Genomic DNA, 19,136 nt, shown 5'->3' on the forward strand with positions numbered 1-19,136 from the left:
GCACTATGGCTTCTTTGCTCAAAAACCTCAGCTCTAACTCTTCAACTAGATATTAGCTTACTGGACATCAGAAGCGGAGTGACACTTCCTACAGGATGATGGCAGTGGCAAAAACTGGACTACTAAAATAGATTGGGTTGTACGTAACGTGATCCCATAATCACAGCCAGTAAGATGTGTCTGTGAGTGTGGGAGCTGCTGTCAGTTTTCTCTTGCAATCTAACAAAATTCCTAAAAAGGAGTGGCTTTATGAGTTAGTAATCTGGAATAGGCCTTTCTGGATAATTCTCTCGCTGTTCACCTCTCATGGGTAATTCATGCAGTTTCAGTCAAATGGCATCTTCTCTTCTGTTGGATTGTCTACCAGGGCCTCATACATCTGAGGGGTGTCTCTTTGCTCAGTGAGCCACGTGTGTCCAGCGGGCTGGCCCAGGTTTTTTCACCTGGTAGCAAAAGCAGTTTCAAGAGCAAGAGAAGACAAGCCCAATGAGCAACAGCTCTCCAAACCCAAGTTTCCATCACATTTGCTAATGTCTCTTTAACAAAGGCCAGTCATGTGCTCAGACTCAGATTCACCACGGGAGGGGATGTGACTGTAAAGGTCTACAGTGTGTAACTGCGTGCTTTTGTGAAAACAGCAATGTAGTGTGGTCAAGATCAGCAAGGAGATCAATAGGAACTGAGTTCCCTATTGCTTCATAGTTGTTTATATCCCTTGTTTATTCATTCATTTAAACCATACATCAAGTTCCTGAACTCTGTGGGATGTGTACAAAGGAGTCACACATCAAGGTCCATCTTCTGGAAAGAGGTATATTGAGGGACAAACCCATAACCAAAACTCTTTACTTAATTACCATAACATCATCTTGTGGGGATTAGAAAAATGTAGGTTGTGCACTTGTTCATTTTAACCCCTGGTTTATCCTTAAAGCAAAGACTGAGATAAAGACCTTTTTCTAGTTTAATCATCTGAGAATATACATCCTTGGAACTTGTATGAAGCCAGGTTAAGGGAAAGAGGAGCCAATACAAAGATACATCTTGCAGCTGATGGTGGCTATGTGAGATAACCGCTCAGTCCCATGGGAAACTCGAGGAGCCCCTGAAACACACTGCAGATTCTCATCTCCATTCAACAAAGTGGTTCCAGGAGCGTTTAGTGCCCTGTCTGGCATGTGCTTGTGTGAGGTCATTAAGTCTCTAGGGATAAACCTGTCTTGTGGCATCAATGAACCTTCAAGGCAAGAAGCAAAAGGTCCATTGCAGATGTTGCATACGGTCAGACCTAGAAGAAACTGGTTACACCGCAGTGGCTGGAGTAGGGGTGAGGCCAACAGGATATAAGTCTACACAGAGATGTCTGATCAAGTCCACCCTCAGAAAACCAAGACTTGTGTGTAAAGTCTAATCTGTCATGAGGTCATAGTCAAGGCATTTTCTAGCAATCTCTGAAAAGGTTCAATTCAAAAGATTTGTATAATAAGCCACAGTATCTATTATAACAGATGAATCCAAAGCAATAATTGGCATTGCACATCCTTTTCTTAACTATTTCTCAGCTGGAATTTCAGCTGGCTATTTGGCTAGATATAGTGACCCAGTTTTCTGCCTCCAAGAGGTCTTAGTCTTTAGTTACCTTGCCCTTGACAAATAACCAGTGCTGCAGTTGCCCGCTCGCCAATAACGCTGAGCACAGAAGCACAAGCTGGTATTGCAATCAGCTCCTGATTCCAGATACACTCTTCCTTCACCCACTGTGCAGCAAGGCCATATCTCATCCCCACAGTCCAGCCAAATTACCTCTGTCAATGTATTCCTTTTTTTTTTATTAGAGGACCAATGGCAAGAGGACCCAAAATGACTAGTTCATAGCCATTGTTTCAAGTATAGGGAGACCATATCCTTGAGGCATATGGTGAGATTGGTATATCCAAGGTCATCACCCATTGGACATGTCTACTGAAGCCTATGAAAAGTAGTGACCACAGCAGTGATTGGCAGAAGAGATGAGCCAAGGGAACGTGAAGTGGTGAGCAAGATGTTATCAGATACAGCAGTACCTGCTTCTTATATAGGAACTGACTAGCCACACTGTGTCTTTTCTTTTCTCTCCCCATTTCTTATCATCTGCACACTAGAATCAGAGATGTTCATTTATGCCACATGGGAATTGCATTTGAATTATTATTATTTTTTAAAATTTTGTGTTTTAGCTTTAGGTGAACACAGTATCTTTATTTTTTATCTTTATGTGGTGTTGAGGATTGAACCCAGTGCCTCATGCATGCTAAGCAAGCTCTCTGCCACTGAGCCACAACCCCATCCCTGCATTTGAATTATTTATTGGCATATTGTATAAGGCAATACCCCATATCTGCCGAGTTTTCTATTAGGATATCAAATTAGTGTTTGATGAAAAAAAATTTATTTTATGGAAATAGCCCTTGAGGGGGCAAAAGGAATTTTGTAGAAGGATTTAAAAATTTTTATTGTATAATAAGAACTGAGTATTAGAGATCCTCAACAAATATAAGCCTTTATCCTTCCTCTTTTAACAAAATGAATGCCTTGTAAAAATCACTCCTATAGCTCAGATATTTAAATTTCTGGTGGAAGGAGAGGACTTGGCTTTTGTTAATTATTTCTCAGTTGGATCATCTTTTGAGGGATAGTGGAACATGAATGGAGGAAAGTCAAGCTGGGCTGAGGAGAAGGTGAGTGGTGTGGGAACAGAGCCCACTCTTAGCAGGAGGATCAAAACTGTCCCTGCCTCTAAGGAAGGGCAAGTTCAGCCCCAGTAGCCCTGGGCAAGCATGTTCTGAATCTATCTTGATCACCAAATCCTCATAACTGACATTAAAGAGCAGGTGAGCTAATAAGTCAAGGCAGAAGTGAGGAAACTATTCAATAAAAAATTTTTAGAAATTATCCACCAAGGACAAACCACAATGCTGTAACAAATTACCAATTTATCTGCAAACACTTGGTAATGAGATATTCTCTGTTAAAAAAAAAAAAAAAAAACACGGAAGTTTCAGTGATAGGACAATCCAGTGAGCTTTTCTTGACGAATGCATGTGGGTAGTTGAATACAGATATGAAAAAGTGTGATGTGGTTCTTTCAGACAATAAGAAAAACATTACCCCAAATTATGCAGTTTTTCCTGTGTCCTTAAATGAAAAGACAGATACAGTACTGCTTTCTCCTAATGGCCCAGCTATATCGATATGTAGGTCAACTACTTAAGTAGGTGGAAATGCCTTTTTTTTTTCCTGTTTTTCCCTCTGCAGTAAATAAGATTGGTAAAGTCTGAATAAAAGCTGCTTCTATTACAGTGTGAATAGTTGAATGCAACAGTTTCCATGTACCCACATTGGTGGCAGGTATTTTGAGATTTTGAGACATTTAAAAACATGATTACTTCCCTGGCTCTTGGCAGTTAAGGAACTCTGAGAGTATTGACCCTTAATATCTACAGAAGTGGCTCATTCGGAAGACTAGCAATTTTATTATTGATTCTGAGATGGTTTCCACAGGACCTCGAGCCTCAGGAAGTTTAGTAAGTCAGATTTAAGAATCATAATATTATTCTGATACTTTGGAGACCTGTCCTATCATAAAACAAGTCTCATCACATCTCACAAGAAGCGAGGGAAAGTCATTTACCTGAAATCTCCGTCAGGGAAGTCATTTACCTGAAATCTCAGGTCAATGCTAATGTCCTCTTGCTGTTTCTGTCTTAACAAAAGCATTTCAACTTTTATCTGTGGATGACATCAAAATGTTCTCTATCAAAATCATCTGTATTTGAACCTTATTTTAACTTTGAAAGAAGAGCTCTAAAATCACCCATCTTGGTACAGGTCTTATTCACTTGTACCAAGGCTTAAATAATAGAGAAGGTGTAATAAAGGCTTAGCCAAGATCCTCAAATTATTATGGCCTTTTGGAACACGGTATGAACCATCAGCTATGGAGCTCCAGAGTGCTCAGCCAAAATGAAACTCGAAAATTGTTTCTCATTCCTTAGATTAGAAATTTCACACTCAGGAAAGGTAAGTGCCAAGCAAGCCCCAAGTCACATGGCCAGTAAATGACAGAATCAGAACACAAAATAGGAGTTCTGACTCAACCCAAGGGCTTCCCACTGTGTTCCCCTCCTTGCATCCTTATTTGTGGGCATGTGTCTGTTGGTCCAGGTCACAAAACAGCTTGGACACAATCCTCTGAGCCATGGGAAGCAGCCTGTTTCATTTTCAATTTGCAGTACTCACCAAGTTTAATGGTTTATTTTTCCATATTAAATTTATAAAGGGTTTATTTGACATTTTACATTAGATCTATTGCCTCATTCATTGGAGAAAAATTATAGTAGAACATTTTGTGAGCTGTAAATTAAGATACAGAGAGAGTTATCCTTTTTATTATTTGAAGCATCAGAACAACTTTACTCAAAACGACTGGAGTTTGCATTTGGAATTAGCACTTTTAAATCAGAAACAGATTTGATTTTTCATTCAACTCACTGTGTTTTGTTTAGCTAAAAACCACTGGGGAATTTCCTTGCCCCATTTTTCTTTGCTCAATCTACATGAGCACACACAGATATAAATAAGAAAAATCTGCTCTTTCTTGTAGAGATGCCTCCTCGGCCCTGACTCTTCTCTACACAAACTTCAGTCATGAGAAGGTGGCACCAGCATGGTGTCTAAGAGCAGTGTTCAAGCCCTGGCACTGCCTTTTTCTAGGTGAACAGTCTCAGCTACTTAGTTAATTTCTCTGAACAGATGTCAGAGACAGACCTGTGGGGACAAGCCCTGAAAGAATGGCTGTCTCTCTAGCCAGGAGAAGAAGAGTGGTCGTGCAGGACCCAGGGGAGGATGGGCAATGAGGCAGGAGGAAACACAAGTAGAAGGATTAGTCCCAATGAGGACTGGCCAACAATGACGTCATCTACCAAAATCTCAGAGAATGGTGACTTGGTAAAATCCTAGGCAGATGTCCTCACAGAATTGAAAGTAAGGCAGTGGCTGGTACTGGATATTAGTACCATGGTAATAGGTGTTAGTAGATTAATGACCATTAAGAAATGGTTACGCTAAAAAAAATAAATACAGGTGCAAACACATTTTGAGTGAATGTTCTTAGTCCCATTTTGGGGACGCAGTGAGACTCTGAGCCGAAGACTGTACTGTTAGGTGAAGAGGTGGAAGTTCCCCTTGGTTGGATTGGGAAGCATCATGGGAGTGCACCATGCATATCCTCCTCCTGTCCCATCCAAGATGGAAGACACCAGTGCAGACTAAAAGAGATAGAATCAAGAGAAAAAAGAAGGAATGGAAATTTTAAAAAAGAATATTTATCTTAAAAGTTACCTGAGGACAGGCATAGAATAAGATGGGACTGTCGAGGAGTAGTAAGAACCTTATCATTAAGATTTAGCTTAAAATGACTTCACAAATGAAGGCTTTCTGGAGTGTTCTAAGTCGAATTATTAATGCTTTATCCAAAGTCTCAGTAAATTATTTATATATTTTTATAATATTTATCAAAGCTTAATAGTTTATTAACTATTATATTAATAAACTTAAGTGGTTTATTAACTATCAACAAGCCTGCCTCATACATTAAGTAGCAAAAGTGATCTGTGAATAATTGATTTTTTTAATTATTAGTACAAAACATAGTACTCGATATTCATACCATATTATTACATATTAGTAACTTAATTAATCAACAATAAGAAATGGTTATTCTAAAGGAGGAAATTACAGGTGCTAACACATTTTGAGTGGATGTTGTTAGTCTCATCATTGGTGAGATGAGATTGAAAAGTGAAATGAGAGTGAGAAGGTTAGAGATGGAAAGAAAAAATTAAGCAGATGGAGCAAAGAGATAACTCAAGCAAATTTTATAGGATATGTGTAAGTGACACAGAGGGTCAAGCTGAGCTCTGTCAAGGTGACCTATTAAAATAAAGAAACATTAGTTTTCAGTATGTTTATTTTGTTTTGTAGGCTCTGTACACCCTGTGTCCTCTATAACCTAAAAGGAATAATGAGTGAAATACAAGTGGAGTTGTCCAGGATTAGACATGTGATACAGGGCAATTTGATATTCTGCAAAGTGAAGGTCAAAAGATATAAAAAATGGATATTGATGTCACCAAGGAATATGGAAGCCACAGTGATACAAAGAATTCTAGTTTTGTGGCTAGCATTGTAAAAGTATAGATTATTATTTTTCTTAAAGCAATACTTTGGAGCCATTGCAAATATTGGAGGCATTTGGAGTGGATCAAACAGCAGAAGTTAGATGGGAACAAGAAATGGAGAGAACTGAAATGAAATAATAACTATATTTTGCTCCAATTTAAAAAAAAATTCTTCTGAAGGACTTGTCAATTAAGAGAAGTACAAACTGTTGTCCTTTTAACAAAAAATTAAATCTGTGTCTTTCAATTTTTTCCCCTGAATTACCCCTCTGTTTAGACTTGGACAGGTGAATGAACCCAGTAGGGTGCTGTAGTGAATACATCCCATACAGAAATTATATGAATGGAAACATTTTCAAGCAGTGTTAGCATTTGGAATATCTGGGTTTAAACCCACACTCTCTCCACTGCCATCATTTGCTGTGTGCCAACAATGAGACAACAGGCCCTAGGGGAAAGAATGTGGTTCCCTCAGGGCATTCATTCAAGCTTTACAAACAAAATCTGAAGAGACAGGACATGGGAGTTTAATGTTCAAGTGTTAATGAGGACTTAGCTATTGTGAATCTTACGCTGTGCTAATTAAAAATAATTGCATGATCCTAAAAATAGGGAGTTTTCAGCCAGAGAGGTCTCTAGGTCATTGCTGCCTTTCAGGACTTCCATCTTGGTTGTACACAAATCTCAGTTGTGACCTTAACAGGGATAATCAGGTTGTGAGAGCCCTGGATTCTCTAAACAAATGCACTAGAGCCTAATTGAGATGAGAAAGTCAGTTACATGGTTTCCAGCGAGAAATAGCTCTTTCCAATGGAGAAACTTGGGGTTGAAAGTCAGGTTAAGTTTAGAAAGTGGCTTAGTGAATAAAAAGGAATCAAAATGAGAAGGGCCCCAGAGAGCATCCCATTGAATACCACCCACCCCAAGATGCCCACCACATACACTAGTTTCCTGGTAAGCCCACATTTTGCATCAAAGTTTTTCTCTATTCATTCAGGGATGCAGTCTCTGGAAAACCAGCATCACATTTCAGCATTTGTATGCAGATTCCAATAGCACCTGTATACAAGTGTGTATTAAGCATGTGGTTGCCTCCTATATAGAAAAGGAAAATGAGGTCGTCCATAAACTACTGATCCTCAAAATGTCATCTTGTGTTATTTATTAGCAAAGGAAGTAGGAAGGCATGTTGTGGCTTTCCCCAGTTTGCTACTGAATTCTTTAGGTGAGCTTTCCCTCCTCTTGCAATCAGGAAGACAGTGATGTTCCACCCATAACCTTTATGGATGTGTTCACTTTGACGTGTGATTAATGTGCTGGAATGGCTAATCCATGTCTGCTTCTAGTGATCATCAGAGCTCAGTTGCTTTTCTCAAAGTGAGCCGCGTTAGAGGTGGAAGAACCCTCCTAGCTCATTGGCATCCACGCAGCTCTGGTTCCCCTTGACCCTGGGCCTCCTGTGACACTGTTCCTTAATGGATGCTTCACTTCCCGGTGCATCAGGCCTGTTGCACATCTTGGCTCCAAACCCTTTGCTCTCTTCTCTGTGTGGGTGACTGGGCTATCCTGCAGAGGCCTGGGGACAGAATGGGCCTTCACAGCATCTCTCCCTGCTTGTGCTTGGCTGGCCGGGGTGAGCAGAGGTTGGACGTGTTATTCATTGTTCTGCCGGTGATGAGAACCTCGAAGGCCACATGGAGCTTTCAAGTTCAGAGCAAAAACATGACTTTATTTTTCTTTCTTTCTTCCTTCTTCAACTTAAGTTTCTCTTTTACTAATCAGCGACACTGGAGATGTATTAGGTGGTTCATAAAAGTTTTTCTTTAAATAGAGCAAATGTATTATTTTTATATAGTTGTGATAGATAAAACAGTGCCCCTCTCCAGATGTCCATGTTCTAAGCTATGATGCACACATCATAGTTGTACATACATCACCTTACATAGCAAAGGGACAGTGTGACTAAGTCAAGGCTTTGACTTTAAAAGATTATCCCAGATAACTTATGTGAGCCCAGCATAATCACAGTGCTCCTTGGGAGAGTCAGAGAAAGAGACAGGGCAATGTGAACAGAGAACCAGAGTGAGGCAGGTCAACGGGTATCACACCAGTCAGTGCTGGCTTTGAAGATGGAGGAACACAGCAATGAGCCATAGTGCATGTGCAGCCTCTAGAACCTGCACAGGGCAAGAAGGCAGATTCTTCCCTGGAGTTTATAGAAGCAGCAAGATGCAGTTGACACCTTGAATCTAGCCTAGTGAACTCTACTTTAAACCTAAGAAACAGAACTGTGTCATTATTATTAGCTATACTATTATCTCCAGCACCGTAAGATAGACTCAGTCAGTGTCTGGTGTCTGGTCATTTGTTACAGCAGCCATAGGAAACTCATACAGTAGTACTTTACCATTTTCCATTGTACTCTATATGGTATCACACAGACAAAATTCATATTTTGTGGAAATGAATAAGATACATAGGATTTGTCACTTTGATATTTACCTGGTATGAAATTCAATCTGATGTGTTCAGTAGTAATAGTTCTGAAAAAAATGAGACTTATTTATGAATATATAGAATAATATGAAACTGTTACTTGGGACTTGGAGCTGCAACAGAGAAAAATTACTTTACCAATAAATCAATGGGCTTGATGAGTCTATTAATTTTGCCATCAGCCCCATTGTCTTTCTGTTCCTCAGCAGTCTACTGGCAATACCCTATTATTGACGATGCTACTGCCTTAGCCCCTGGGCTCTTCCATCTTCTATAGCTCAATGTGCAAAAATTGTGCAACCTGTCTAGGACTCTACTAGAAAGAGAGTTACCTGGCTGAGCCATGCAGGGGAAATACTTTCATTAGCTCCTTCTCAGCATAATCATTTAAATATATCCAGTACATTTTAGCTTATGAATTCTATGATTTCATTTGATCTTCACAATAACTTGGTGAAGGAGGTATCATGACCTTCATTTTCTGATAGAGAAAACTAGGGTAAGGAATGTTTCCAGATAGTACATGACAAAAAGAAGATTTGCACTCAAATTTAAGTTTTTTGTTGAGATTTTAAAATAAATGCAAGTTTGCTATATCAACAGTTTTTACCATTTTACCTCAGTATCACGAATCCAAATCCATGTTTTGAAGGCACAATTTAATGGTAAAATAACTTGCACATTTATAAAGTGATGTGGATGTGCAGAAAGTCTGAAACGTTTGTATGAGGAAGCTCATCCAAAATAAGGAGGTAGTGGCTAAAAAATAATAGAAGGAAGATCAGTGGAGGAGACCAAGGGGATTGAGGGGAAGGGGTGGGGATCGTGTAGGAAGAGGTCATGGAATAAATCTGACACAGCTTTCCTCATACATATATAAATATACCACGGTGAATCTCACCATCATGTACACCTACCAAGACACAAACTGAAAACAAAACAAAACAAAACTTATAGGTAAATAGCAGAAAGAAAGGTAGATTAGAAGAAAGGGGGGAGTACTGGGGAATAAATTAGAACAAATTATATTCCATGCTTGTATAGGGATGTCAAAATAAATCCTTTTGACATATATAACTGAAAAGAACCAATGAGAAATCACCCAAATATTATTGCTCAAAACAAATCAGTGTGACTGTATGGATGCATTTCCTTCCAGATGTTTTTCTGTGCATTTATACAAGCACATGTTTTTTTGGACATTTTTCATTTAGGGTTTTGTGTCTCATCAAGTTTTGATTATTTGAAGAGAAGTGGGATGACTTTCTAACTTTGCTGTAGTTAAAGTTTTACTGTATTGCTTTTCAGTGACCTATTTTTCCTGGGTATTTAAATATGAATTTAAAAATCTACTCACCCTTCTTGAGTATACTATTTTTTTTCTGGGTTAGGACCAGGATGCTCAAAATGTGGTCTGAAGACCAACAACACCAACAACACTTGGGAGCCCTTATAACTGCAAATTGTCTACCGAGTCAGGCTTTTCCGGGCAAGGTCAGGAATCCCTGTTTTAATAAGCTCTCCAGATGATTTTAACACATGCAGAAAGTTTGGACTGAAGTACTTGCCTTTCCATGTGGGTGGATGAAGCAAAAGCAAATCTGCCGTAGGTTAAAGACAAACAGAATAATTGTCATCCTTGGAAGAAAAGAACAGGAGATGCTTGACTAGTGAGATTTCCCACATCCGCTTGCCTCCAGCATCTACTACCCATTCATCTGTTGGGTGAGGGGCTAGCTATAGCCCTGGCTAAAGTCCTGTGTACTCACCTGCAAATGCAATAAGTAGTTAGCTTTGCTTATTATCATTCAATCAAGTTTCCTATGCAAACACTTCTGCTTAAGCCAACTAACAATCCTTTTATCAAAATCAGAATAGGATAAAAAATAGGCAGATTTTAAGTTCAGTTCTGATATCCTTCCTAAAAACTCATCTATCTTGTTAGATCAAATGGAGTAGAAAAGAAAGACATTTTACAGACCCTGTCCTCCTGGTGATTCACACTCTTATTGGGAAATAAAAATTTCAAAGATAAAACTCAATAAACAGTCAAGTCCTAAGTCATGAAATAAGCAATGAGTGCTCTGGATTATGCAGAAAGAGGCACATTGACCAGGGAGACTCTCCTTAAGAAGAAGAAATTTGAGTAGGACCTAAATAACAAATATCAGATTGCTAATAATAATAATGCCCCAAATGCTACCTATTAGTTTGCCATGGGTGGGATCCCTAGGTTAAGCAACTGATGTGGATTATTTCTCCTGTCCCTCCTAATGCCACTATAGCATATTTATCGTACCTCCTCGTAAGCAAAGCTAAAGGTTCAGTCATTTTAGTAACATTATGTAATTAGCATGTTGTGGAGTCAGAATTTGGACCTAACTCTGTCTACAGACTGCAGAGCCATGCTTCATACCCCTTTAGCCTTAATTGATGACTCCGAGAAGTTGTATAGACTGACAAAGAGGCTTGTAGCATGTTGTAGCGAGAGCTAGTCAAGGTCACGCAGCAGATCTGCCTGACCAGGCCACAGGATTGTTACTGGAAGGTCACAGGACCCTAGAAAGACCATCACAAAAATCCTTATATTCATAGATGATGATCTGGGATATCATAAATACTGAAGAAACATTCCACTTTTGAACATAATGAAAGTGATATTTTAAGGCTGGACTAGAATTCAAAAGACACACTTTGGTAGAGGTAGTTGAGTAGAAAAACCAATGAATAGGGCAAATGTTCAGCCAGATGATAAGGAAAAGGGCCAGAGTTGGGGCAGGAGTAAAGGAGAGTGATTGATTATTAAATATCAGAAAAGAAAGAAGAAAGGTTTTAATGGCAGGTTGGCCATAGGGGCTCAGAGGAAGGCTGAGAAGTTGAATCTGACATTCTGGATTATTTTGAAATGGACAAAATTTTTAATTATCTGGAGAGAGGTTGTCAGCAATTAATAAGGCAGTTACTTTATTTGCAGAGGTTGGGGGTTTAGTCATTCCTACTCCCCTTTATTCCCAGCCACTTACTTCTAACTGGGCTTTGAGACCCTTTTGATCTTAGAAACATTTGAGTCAGTCCCATCTGCTTCATCCTTTCTGTGTAGCTTTTGTCAAGTGCTAGTCACCTTCCCGCTGGCCTCTGGCAATCCCAACAGGGTGCTCTTTGCCTTGAGTCACTTCCCCTGAATCTATCATTTTGCTCCACAGATGTTTCTTTTTTAAAACCAACACCTAATTATGGCATCTTCCTGCTAAGAGTTTAAAAATATTTCCCCCTTGCCCTCTTATTGCAATATTTTCTTTGGTGCGGCATTCAAAACTAAAGAAAAAAATAGAATTTGTTGTCTAAATTGGACACTTAAGACACTGCACAGAGGCCTGTTAATGATTAACACTGGGACAAAAGACGGATGGGCTCTGTTGATGTGTCAAGCCACCTTCTCCTCCAGTAGCACTTTGTGCATAAGTAATACCCAAAGGGTTGGTGAGACCACCCTGCTCCAGAGGCCTGGAGATGTGCACAGCTGGACCCGCAGAGCCTGAAACACTGCCCACACATCACAGATGCTCAGTAACTGCGGAAAGGAGGGAGGGAGGAGGAATGAGGTAATCTAATAGTTCTGGAAATGCCGTAGTCTAGTGCTGTTACAGTGAAACAGAGTGGAGGTCTAAGGGGGTCTGACATCCTTGGAGAGAGGAAGCCACAGAAAGCCCAAGGAGGCAGAAAGGATTTGTAGAAGGCGATAAAGGGAGGTGGGTCTCAGCTCATTCCCCAGATTTCAAGATAGAGCAGCTCTCAGGAGGACGATTCGAGGTAGACAAATCAGTGCCACCCCTTGGGGCCAGGGAAATCGTCCTTAGCTTTGTGAGATCTTTCATACTCCCCATAAATGTCCACGTGGAGCTGTTGAGAAACATGTGCGTCTCCAGGGTTCTAGATGGTGTCACTGCAGAGAGAAACGTCCTTTCTATACCTAGAAACAGCCTCAGTGAGGAGAGGAAACTGTGTCACGGGCATGGGAACAAAAGGGAAAATGATGGAACAGAACCTGTAATTTAGTTACATGAATGTCAGCTTTCAACACAAACGAGATGTCGTGTCATTAAAGCCCCTGAAACAAATAAAATGAACCAGGAAAATTCTTTCCTTTTGTCTGAGATAAAGGAAGATTAGAAGTCACATAAAATTTGCAAAAATTTTTATATTAACTAAGCAAAAAATTTATGTGTGTATATGTATGTGTGTGTGTGTGTGTGTGTGTGTGTGTGTGAGAGAGAGAGAGAGAGAGAGAGAGAGACACGGAGAGGACGCTCTCTGATCACTTAGTTGATAGCCCAACAGGGCAGCCAAGATGCATGACCTTTCAAAATAAAGTCCTACATGGTAAAAAGAGCATAGCTATAAATAAGTACAAATTAAATAATTTTAATGGTCAGGAGCCCCCATAAAGCAAACATCACATTTGTTTAGCAGTCGACTGATCATTTTTGTCCTTTCCCCGAATGGAAAGCCACACCGGGAACTAGCCATCTTGTTTGCTAGGTCAGAAATACTCATAAAGGTAAAACCAAGTGATGAATTTCAATTTAGAGGAAGAGAATGCTCTTCTCACCTGGGGCTGCCCCTCCCTGCTGCGTGCAGGTCGTTGTCTGGGGAGCCCTGGCCCAGCGCTGTTGTTCATGGAGGATATATTCTTTTTTTCCCCTAGCTATCTACGAGCCTTCCTGCGAAGCATACAAACACCTAGGCCAGACGTCAAATTACTACTGGATAGATCCTGATGGCAGTGGACCTCTGGGGCCTCTGAAAGTTTACTGCAACATGACAGGTAACTGTGTTATATTTATGCTTTATAAAGACGGCTCTCCTATATGTCGAGAATTAATAGTTCCATGGGTGGTTTGTGTCTTCGGTGCTGTATTCTTGCCACAATATCTAGTGAGTTAAACATGGCTGGATTTGTTAGGTAAAATGCTGACAGGTATTTCCAAAGGAATGAAGCCTCTGGATGCTGTATTTTTTTTTAATCTATCTTTGACTTGAACAATTAATAATTAACATTTAAAAAGTCAGCAAATACAGGAAAGCATCACAAAGTGAAATTGCAAAGTTGAAGGCTCCCAGAAAGAACTGACCCACGAAGCAGCCTGTCCTAGTAAGTATACAAGGGAGATTTAGCATGCCTGCTTAAATATCCTCCCTGCTCGTGTTGGTGGAAATTTCCAGACCTCTGCAGACTGCCCTGTCTTCTCCATGATTTCAGAACCAACCTTTCTGTGTACTGAGATCCCTTTCTGGCAATAGCAAAGATAACCTGAAGCTTTTGTGAAATTTATTCATAGAGAAAACCTAGTTTTTCCTTCAGTTCCATATTAAATTTCAGGGCTATGAAATGAGATTGGGGGTTGTGGTAAACTCCCAGAGCAGTGTATATGATGTACACATCTCTCAGATATGAGCAAATTTTCCATGAGACATTGGCAACATTTTATCCTCCAAAACTCCAGAAGGGTGTGAGACAGGCACTGTTTACTGTCTCCAGGAGAGGATTAGGATTTAACCAGAATTCCTGAGGCACGTGATGCTACAGGATGCTTCTGATGACTACTGCTACACAGGACTGTTTGGCACATGTCAGGAACCATCAATTCTTTAGGCAGACACCTGGATTTGTATCCTGACTCCATTAGTCTTAGATGTGTGATCTTGGGTACCTTAATTAACTATATTAAGCTTAATTAACCATATTAAACTCAGATATCTCTATCTGTAAAATGTATTAAAAGTAATACCTTCCAAGTACCAAGGCACATGCCTGTAATCCCAGCGGCTCGGGAGACTGAGGCAGGAGAATTGCAAGTTTAAAGCCAGCCTCAGAAACTTAGTGAGGCACTGAGTAACTCAATGAGATGCTGTCTCTAAATAAAATATTAAAAAGGGCTGGGGATGTGGCTCAGTGGTTAAGTGTTCCTGAGTTCAATCCCCATTACTAATAAAATTAATAATAATAATAATAATAATAATAATATTAACAACAACAACCACCACCACCTTATAGCATTATTATATGAGCAAAATAAAATAGGATACAGATGATTCCTAACACATTGTCTAATACATAGTAAACAGTATCTGGTTATAAGGTACTATTATTATTTTCAAAGGAGTCAAGAGTTAAATAATTGACCACATCGTCCTAGTAAAATTCAAATTGAGATCTGTTTGAGGTTAATAATTTAAATCAGACTATACTTCAGAATCATTTATTAAATTTGTTTTTTTTTTCTTTTTATACAAATTTCTTGGGTTCATCCCGGGAGACTTTGGTTCTGTAGGACCCCAGTGGAAATGGGATTGTGCAACTAGAATTTAAAATCCTCAGCAGGACTGGAGACAGGCTACAGGCCCCAGTGGAGAAGTTTTCAGCAGTATCAGGAAGCTAGGTGTGGTACTCAGCTTTTTGTTGCTGTGACAAATACCTGGTAAAAACAACTTGGAGGAGGCCAGGTTTATTTTGGCTCACAGTTTCAGAGGTTCTGGTCCATGGTCTATTAGCTGGGGCTATGGCTTTGGGCCTGAAGTGAGGCAGAACCTCCTTACATAAGGGTGTGGCAGAGGTCAGGGATTCTGTTCCCTGCAGCCAGGAAACAAAGAAGGAGGAAGGGGTTTAGGGATAAGAAATACCCTTCCAGAGCCTGTCCCCAGTGACCTACTTTCTCCAACTCTTTCCCACCACTTACAGTTGCTAGCACCTCCCAGGGGGCCATTCAGCCCTCAGTGGGTTAACCCACTGATGAGGGAAGAGCCCTCGAGATCCACTCTTCCCAAAACCCTGCCTCGGATCACTGCAGCACTTGGGGCCAAGACTTTAGCACGTGAGATTTTGGGGTACATTCCAGATCCAAACTGTCCTACCAGGCCTGATGCAGAAGGAGAGGGACAGCAACAGGTGCTTGTGCCCAGAGTGGAAGTCACGTGGAGAACAGGAAAATGGGAGCAGGCACCCCAAAAACTTCCTTCAATGCCACTGCGTTATCTTTGCCATCCTTCTCCATTCTTATCTGCACTTTGAAAATTTGGTGTTACAATTTTCAATAGTGTACGCTATCTTACATTTCCATTATTTGCCTTTTTCCACTGTATGTTTTTTCTAACATTTTAGCTTATTCATTCTGTTTTCTTCAGGAGTTTACAAATATCCTGTCACTAACAACCTGGAGCTTTCATATATAAAGCTTCACTTACTTCTTGTTGCCCAATGATCAATAATAATATTAATAAAGCTAGATCTTGCCACTGTCCTTGGAACGTAACTGAATACCCCTAAACCAAAAATAATGTTTTCTTACTATTCTCTCCTCTAATTCATGTCCTCTATAAATTTCTGCATTCATATTTAATTTTTTAAAATTTAAGTAAGCATATGTGCTCCAGCGCGTGAAGTTTAAAGTCCAAATAAAGAACACTCCTTGCGTTCGTTCTAGCTCCAGTTTTGTAGTTTTATCAAAAAGCCATTAAATTTGTTTACATAATTTGTGCTTTATAAAGCCCTGGGATTTAGCTGATCAAACTCTATTATCCTCTATAATGGTAAAAGCTGTTCATGTCTTTTTAATCTAATATTTATAGAGAGCTTGTTACTCAAGTTCCTAAGTACTTGCACTCAGTAATATTTTTATTATTATTATGCCTCCCACAAGTTTCAGTGGTGCAGTGTGGGCGGCGGGGAAATGAGTCACCGGGATGCTACTTGGGCTGTAGCAGAAAGCACTGTAAACCTATCTACCACCCAAGTGCTTCCTTCCCTATAATGTTCATTTTCTTAGCAACTTTGCAGTAACAGCTTCATTATCTCATAGTTCCTGTGGATCAGGAGCCTGGCACAAGCAAGCTGTGTTGCTGCTCACATTTGACCAGGACTGTACAATTAGGAATTTAATTGGTTTCCTATATGGATCCCAAAGGAGAATTAGAAAAACAAAGCCATAATGTTGACAATCCTTGTGTCAAGGGCACACACAAAATGAAGGACTGGGCTACTTTGGGGAGAGCTTTCCTTTCTCTGAGCTGCAGCTTTCACCCAGTAACTGGATCTCATCTTTATCCATTGCTCCTTTATGGACCATCACTGCAGGGTAACCTATGCTCCAGACACAGTGGGAACAGCAAGGAGGATAGTACAACATTCTGCAGCTAGAATATTTGTCTTCCAGCCACCCACGATAGTCAGGTGTCCAAGCACCCTTGAAGAATCTTGACTATGGACCCTGCTCCAGAATTCACCTGGTGAGGTCATGCCTACCCAGATTATCACACATTTGATTAACTCAAAATTGACTGATGACAGACCTTGCTTACATCTGAAGCCTCTCTTCACCTTTGGCATAAAAAATAGCTTCATTCCATGAGTGACTCTCCTCCTTATGCAAGGCCCTGCCCCCCATTTGCGGGTCCTGCCCATATTCAGTAAGCAGGACTCATCTACCTGGTGGCAGCAATCTCAAAGGCCTCCTGAGAATTCTACCTATCACACCTGCCTGTGTTCCTCTGTATTAAACTCATAATTCCAGCAGTCTTCACTCTTAGGTGTCAGGAACATGTCATGGTTAGTGTGTAAAATATCAAGCTTTACTATGAGTCATATAGTTTTAACTTATTATGATAAAATATTTTGATAATAAAGATAAGCAAAATAAACATTGTTTACCAGCTAGAAATGAGAATTACTGACAAGTTAAGAAATGTGATCTAAAGATTTTTTAAAATTTTGTACTAAGAACTAAGTATATTATTGAGGACAAACTAAATGCCAGGCATATCACACAGACTGTCTTATCCAATAACTCACAACAACCCCCTAAGGTAGGTAATGTGACTATTATTCCCATTATTTGGATAATTAAAGTAAAGCTCAGAGAAATTAAATTCCAGGTCACACATAGAGTAAGCTGTGGGGCTTGACTTCTCAGCCAGGCCTGTGTGATTCAGAGCCTGTGTGTGTGTGTCTGCAAGCTCACATATATGTGTATGGCCAGCATTCTTTAGTTGAGATTCTGTAGTATAATTTTTACATCATTTCTGAAATAAGCATTTCTTATTTTCATCTCCTCATTATCATCAAAACTTCCCTACATGGCTCTAACTCATTATCTGTGGTTTGAACAGCATTTTTGCTATAAACTATTTACTTCTTAATTGTCCAACTAATGCCTTGGGGCTTTTAATCAGAAAACACATTTCAAATGAAGTCAGTATATAAACCATTAGGTAATTGTTATTAGTTTTAATTCATAATTCAATTAGAAGTATTTTCTCTAGTGCAATTTTCTGAGTTCTTTATAAGATAACTAGTATATTCCTTAGGTACCTGGACTCATCATCCCTTAAGGTGTGAACCCAACTTTTAAAATAATTTAAATTCCACCCCTGACACCTAGTCAATTTTTCAATGTAAAGTGCTGAACACAATCTAACAAAATCTGGTTTGAGAACTTAATAGGATGGAATGGAATTGTGTTGGGTATCTTCTGTGATGTGATGTGGCCGATGGTGCCTTATTCTTCCCCCTTTTTAAAGACACCAACTAGAAATGAGGACACAGAGCTCCTTCCTTCTGTATAGGAGATTGTTCACATACAATGGGGCCCCACTGAGCTTCGGACCCCTCCCATTCCTGTGAGTCAGGAGCTGTTTCTCTGATGTGTGTGGCCTGAAGTCCGACCTTCCCAACACTGGTTTCTTGCATTTCGTTCCCTCCACCCATTTCTATTCTTTCTCATCAAAGGCTCTTCTCTGCCTTTTCTGTCTCCTAACCCACTTTACCTCCTCTATAGTTAACCTGAGCGTAGGTTCTCTCTCTCTGTGTCTTCCTCCAGCCACATCCTCTCCTCTTTGTCGCCCTCTCCGGTGCCGTCTTTGTTATAAACCTTTGTAATCACTCAGCAACTCCTGCTCCACGCGCTCCGCTATTTCAGTTCCTCACAATCAGTATAAATCTTTGAATTCAATTCTGTTCATACAGCTTCAATTGAAAATCTAGGAACCAACTCACTGATCAAACACGGGCCGTAAAGGGCTCTTTTCCGTGACTGATTACCCACTCACTGAAGACTGTCTTTTGGATTCACACTTCCTCTGTAGATGGCTCCTACCTGCCAGGCTTCCCTTGAAATCGCTTCTTCATTGTGTGTCAGTCATAGCGATAGGGATAGGTTAATACTACAAAAGTTCTCAAATGCTTTTCAAACTTGAAATGAAGGAAAGGAGAGGGGAAATTATAGGAGGCCAGGTGAAGCCCACACCCCAGGCCAGGAAGGGGTGCAGGACACCATGTAAAATCAAGGTGGCTTTCCTTCCATTGCAGGTAACCCAGAGTCACTTCTGGAGACTCCAAAGTGGTACCCAGATGCAATGTGCCCACCTTCA

At 40.1% G+C, this 19,136-nt stretch overlaps 1 protein-coding gene across 1 annotated transcript in view; it reads left to right on the plus strand.

The window, feature by feature from the left end:
* The window catches only part of Cntnap2 (contactin associated protein 2), a 1,898,037-nt gene that overhangs the window by 1,197,974 nt on the left and 680,927 nt on the right, over window positions 1–19,136 (plus strand). The window contains exon 12 of the mRNA XM_005326627.5: window positions 13,420–13,539. Coding sequence (XP_005326684.2) covers window positions 13,420–13,539 — 120 coding nt within the window. The remainder of the gene's footprint in view (window positions 1–13,419; window positions 13,540–19,136) is intronic.

This window comes from Ictidomys tridecemlineatus, chromosome 2 (assembly GCF_052094955.1).
Source record: "Ictidomys tridecemlineatus isolate mIctTri1 chromosome 2, mIctTri1.hap1, whole genome shotgun sequence".
Classification (NCBI taxonomy): Eukaryota; Metazoa; Chordata; class Mammalia; order Rodentia; family Sciuridae; genus Ictidomys; species Ictidomys tridecemlineatus.